A 5354-nucleotide genomic window follows, 5' to 3' on the forward strand; every position below is an offset into this window, starting at 1 on the left:
CGTCGTCGTGACACTTAAACACCAGAGCAAGCGCGCGTTTCAGTAACCACCCAGCACATAAAACGGTTAGGAACCTTGAATAGAACGTCCCCTCAGCGATATTCCGCTCCATAAGCAAGCCCACGCATACGCTTCGGGCACGAGACCGACACTGTCCAGGGCAGGCACAGCCATGTGTCGACAGCAAAAAAAGGAAAAAGCAGCTCTCGCAATGCTATGCAGTCTTCAGCAATTCAGCGTTCAGCACTTGCAATAACAGCATCACTCCACAGACTAACTGCTGCCTAGTCCTTCCATCGCGAAAGCAACGCCCAGTCTCCAGTAGCTGTATTGCTCTTCGGAGCTTACTTCTGGTGTTCAAGATGCTGCAACGCATTTGTAAAGGTGTTTACGAGCTCTTGGTTCGAAAGAGCAAAACAACCCCCGCATAATTAGTGTTTGCTGCAATACACTGGATACAGGCAGTTGCATTTCATCTGAAATTCGGAAAACTTGGCAGCTGATGGGAAGGTTATTGGGGACAAATTCCACAGTACTTTGTGTCGTAATGGCGGAAGTACCTGCCTGCGATGTACTTTAGACCGTTTCCTCACCGCATCGTCTCTCCTATACACACAATTTTGGCTTTGTTTTGCCAGTGTACGGCTTCAATTTGAATCCCAATATTCAATTGTACAGCGACTGTGCCCATTTTTGGTGGCAGTGAGAATGGAATGGCGTAATATTGCACAACTCAGTCCGAAGTCCACGTTAACAAATGATGCTTCCGCTGGAATGTGACGGTGTACCTCCAGCATAGCATCCTGCGAACTTGGAAATGCCATGGGAAAATCTCCTATGTCTTTCTCACCCTTCTGAAGGAGCGTGATGCGCCAGTAGCGACAGAATTCTGTTGGTTGGCACACCTCTTAGATACAGCGTTGTCTATTAATCGGAAGTGCCAGCCCGCTATGACCAGTGCAGGTCTCAGTGTAGCCTCAAAGCATGCCCGGCAGGAGCCGACAGGGCCAGACAGGAACACTCATTTGGGGAAGCCACAAGCCACTACACAAGATAAGCTGAACAAGACCGTTTTTTGTAGGTCCAAGAGCTGCGTTTAAACTGCTTTTTTGGCTATCGCAGATCCCACTGACGCTAAAACACACCTTTGTGGGCCTGCATGCAAAATTCACTGAAGTCCTCGTCTCAGCGCTTCGTCCTTTTAAAAGAATTGTTGTTTCTTGTGCTTCCAAGAAAATCATATTGCAGATGTATTTTGTTGCCGACAGCACTACCCGTCACGCGAAACGCCTGCAGAGGCTTGCTTAATGCTCACCTGGCTTCACTATAGTGGAACTGCTCATATACTTCATTGATGATTTGTGTGCTGAAGACATATCTGGCGGCACCAAAACAAATAATTATTGGCTTCTTACCTCGGAACATCTGAGGTCCTTCCCAATGCCGGCAGAAGCTAGAAACTGAGGCCAGCCGAGCCGAGCCGCTGCGCATTCATCGCTTTTCCGTGGGAAAGTCGTGCCTACTATTTGCAGTCTAGTCTTCATTTTGATGCGATAATGCCGCCTTCCGCGGCGAGTGACGATGGCCCCGAAAGGAGGAGCCGCAGTCGGTATGCCTCTTTCCCAGAGTGTCTTTCCGCGCAGTTTCTTCTTAGGTTACCGTGTTAAAGCGCACATCTGATGCCACGACTTTTTGGGCACTATGCATGGGGTTTATGCAGGTCTCGCAGTGTGGAAGATCGCCGTGGAGAAGTAGCTGGGGATTGTGCGGAGGGGGGCTCCGACTCCGCAGCTGTTGCTGCGGCAGCTGCAGCTGCTGCTGCACGTGCTGCAGCGGCGCGAAAGGCAGCAGGAGATGATAAGAACTCTACGCTAACACGGCTTATGCCAGCAGCGAGCAAGATCAGGACGACTTATGCCCCCGTCGTCTCTGTACAGGACGCTGCTGCTGTTGCAGCAGCTGCTGCAGATGCCCGCACCAAGTTAGCACAAAGTCTTAATGCGATGTTTCAGCCTCCTCCACCCTCTTCGCCGCCGCCTGCTACCGAGGGAGGAGGGAATGGCGGCGCTCCGCCTCCACCATCGGGGGCCCCACCGACCGCGCATCCGGCGGCACCATCGGCTCGTGCAGTTACGCACTCTGAGTCAGATCGAATTGCACGCCGACTTTTCATCAGCAACATCCCCCCAGGTTAGCGTAAGCCGGACCTGCTTTGTAGGGGCGCTGCTTGATAGTGGTCGTGAAACTGCAGATTTCGCATTGGAAACGCCAGCAGTTTCGTTTCACTGTTGGTCTGCCGAATTTCAAATTCTCTCGCATATTTACGTTACATATAAGGTCGTTTGTGTTTGTTTTTGGAGCATCTCAGGCACAACTGAGGCAGATATCTGTGGTTTCTTCAATGGCGCGTTACTTGCGGTAAATGCTCAGACGGGCTACACCGACTTGTCTCTTGCTAGTGACAAGCCGCAGTTGCTGCCAGTAGAAAGGTGTGAAGGCCTCCAAGAAAATAGCCGTCATTGTTTCCTGGATCTGAGGTCTCATGAGTGGGTTGTTTTGTGCCTCAAACTAGACGGTAAGCTTGTCATATCTCGCGTACCCAAATATCACTTTGGAGGTTGTGTCATGGCGTAGATCAGCTGCAAACCAAGCTTTGGGGGGCATGATATGGAACTGGGTAAAAGGGCTGCTTTGTGCAATACGCGTTAGGTATTACGTTCAACAACAACTCCCTCAAAGTGTTGAGGCCGAAGGAATACGTGCAGCCTCCAGGGGGCGACCCCGCGAAGACTGTTCACATACCAGAGCTGGAAAGAGGGACAAAGTGAGGCCTTAATCTTGTGGCACTTCACTACACGGTTAATCGCACGAGACGTTTGCAGGCTTCTTCCGAAACTGCGCGCATGTAGCCAGTACCTGTTCCATCGGTAGTGCACTGCATGCCCAATTGCGCTGCCCCAGACCACAGCAGAACGAGGTCCGCGCCACAGCGCCACCAAGGAGTGCAGATTGCAAGCTATACATCCAGAATTTGCCACCAGAAATGGGAGAGGATCAAGTATGTGCAGCATCCAGACAACTTCCGAACTACGCAATGCTTCTTTCCGCTGATTTTTGCGCCGATCCTTGCGACAGGTGGGGAGACCGGCACGAACAGGCGGCGATGACGTTATTAAAACGTGTTCTATGGCGATTTATGCTGTGTGTAGGTACGTGACTTGCTCGAGCAGTTCGGGAAATTACGAGTTCTCAACTTGATCAAGAACAGGCAAACTGGGAAGCATCGTGGCTACGGCTTTTTCGAGTATGAAGACCCAGAAGTTACTGATCAGGCCATAGAAGTGAGTGGGGAGGCAAAGCAGACGTAACTGCTGCTACAGTGTGGTTTACACATCTTAGTGTCGTGGGGTATATCTTGAATATGCGAACTCAGGCTTTAAATGGGTTCGTATGTGGCGCGAGCGTGCTAAGCGTCCAGCGGTCCAACTTCATGCCTGATTTGCTTCCGACTAAACAGCATACAACAGAGGTCACTGCTTTGCCGTCATCAACTTCTTACGCTGTTTTGTCTGATCCTGTCGTCGCTATTCAGGTACGTTGTGCCGCTCATTGTTATTGCCCCAGACGGTCTAATGCCGTCCTTTTAGAGTGCGTTGCGAGTGATTTTCAAACTGTCGACAAGAGCACTCCCGGCTGGTTACAGCCGCATCTCACTCGCATGGGGACAGTCCCAGGGTATATAAACGGTGTAAAGAGCGGTATGTGGGTGAGCACTTTTGGCTAGTTTGTCGTTACAGGTTCGAGCTGGACGAACAATTGGTGAAAAGCCTTCTCGTGTTGTACAACTTCTGAATACAATTTATCCTGAAGATATAGTAAGGAACAGCTGCTGAGTATAGTTTTCGAACGGTCCAGTCACCTTGGGATACGCTGCTGCTCTTGTAGGAAGTATTGCGTGCGCTTAGCGCACAGATTCCTCATCCTATGTGTTTCTTCTACAGATGACAGACTCAAGCCACGAGGCAGCAGTCAAAGATATTCGCTCAGAAGCAGAAAAGTATGGGCCGCTGGAAGAGGTTCTTATTCCAAGACCTAACGAAGACCTGTCTTACAAGCCAGGTGTAGGGAAGGTGGGAATCAGAGGATCAGAGGATCCTTGTTCCTTGTCGCTTTGTGCCTTTTGAGTTGTACTATTCCCGATTGCTTATGGAGACACTGCATGTTGCTGCTTTACGGGTTTCAGTGCTTTGCGGAATATTCCTGTACTTTCAGGTCTTCTTGGTCTACGGGGACGTCACATCGGCACGCAGGGCACAGTACATGTTGAACGGTCGCCGCTTCGATCAGACTCGTGTAGTGTGTGCGGCGTTCTTCCCTGAGCAAAAGTTCAAGGACGGCCAGTATACGCTGACATGAAGACGCTGCAACCATGTCATATGTTCTGTCTTCAGTTGGTGCCTGCAAAATCTGTAGGAATCTGCCGCATCACGAGTGGGGACACTCAAAAGACTCTTCGAGATGCTTTTGTGGTTGGTACATTTCAGTGCTTATTCGCTTAGTGGCATTATGCTCGAAGCATTTGCTCTGAACTAGCTCCGTTGCTCCGTTGGTCCGTTGCCTTGATCAATCTTTTGATTGTAGAGAAGCAAGCGGGCAGGATCACAACCTGGACTTCAAGTAGGTGGGAAACTGTGCTCCGTGAAATATTAGCCGTAATCACACTGGCGTTATTTCATTCACGGTTCGTTATTTGCTTTACTTATCGTTGCTGAAGCTGCTTCGAGTTGTAAACTTTTGTTTAAATGGTGCTCGAATGTGTGCGAAAAGGGTACTGGGGAGGCCGTGAGGGGATGTTAGACATTTAGACATTCCCAGCAATAGTGACAGCGCATTGAATGGTTCAAGCCTTGTGCAGGCCAGAGCTCTGCATGTAACCATGAGTATCCGAGAGTGAGTATATGAGTATCCGCGACGCACAAGGTTGAGTGGGCTTGAAAAACTGCCACTGTAGGAGGAAACGACGATGAGAGCCACACCAGTAAATTCGTGCGCAGCACTACCTCGACATTGATTTCGTGCATTCTGTGGAAATTCTTTTATTTCCCCCACACCAACTCCGCGTATGCTAGTCGGGCACTGCACTATGAAGAACGCCACTGATAAGGCCTTCAACCCTACCAGTGGCATCAGGCGAAGACTTCCGCGCTCTTGTTGCCTGTGGGGAATGTTCGTACCTGTTTGTCAAGGATGCGGTCCTCTCCTCAGCGCTTTCAGATGACTTTCAGAGTATGCGCAGTAATGGGTAAGCTGTCAGGGGACTCAGGCAGCCGAACGAGGCACTACATACAGCGATG

General features: G+C 50.3%; 1 protein-coding gene across 1 annotated transcript; it reads left to right on the plus strand.

The window, feature by feature from the left end:
* Window positions 1-1556: 1556 nt before the first annotated feature.
* On the plus strand, window positions 1557-4416 carry ETH_00031205 (U2 snRNP auxiliary factor or splicing factor, putative; the record flags this gene model as incomplete). Its single annotated transcript, XM_013378242.1, has 10 exons — window positions 1557-1609; window positions 1721-2190; window positions 2369-2575; window positions 2710-2824; window positions 2962-3058; window positions 3210-3341; window positions 3434-3592; window positions 3798-3875; window positions 4002-4130; window positions 4273-4416. The coding sequence occupies 10 exons, from the start codon at window positions 1557-1559 to the stop codon at window positions 4414-4416; spliced, it is 1584 nt and encodes a 527-aa protein (XP_013233696.1).
* Between the last annotated feature and the right edge of the window lie 938 nt (window positions 4417-5354).

Source organism: Eimeria tenella, genomic scaffold, assembly GCF_000499545.2.
Source record: "Eimeria tenella Houghton genomic scaffold, Eth_scaff8, whole genome shotgun sequence".
In the NCBI taxonomy this organism is placed as follows: Eukaryota; Apicomplexa; class Conoidasida; order Eucoccidiorida; family Eimeriidae; genus Eimeria; species Eimeria tenella.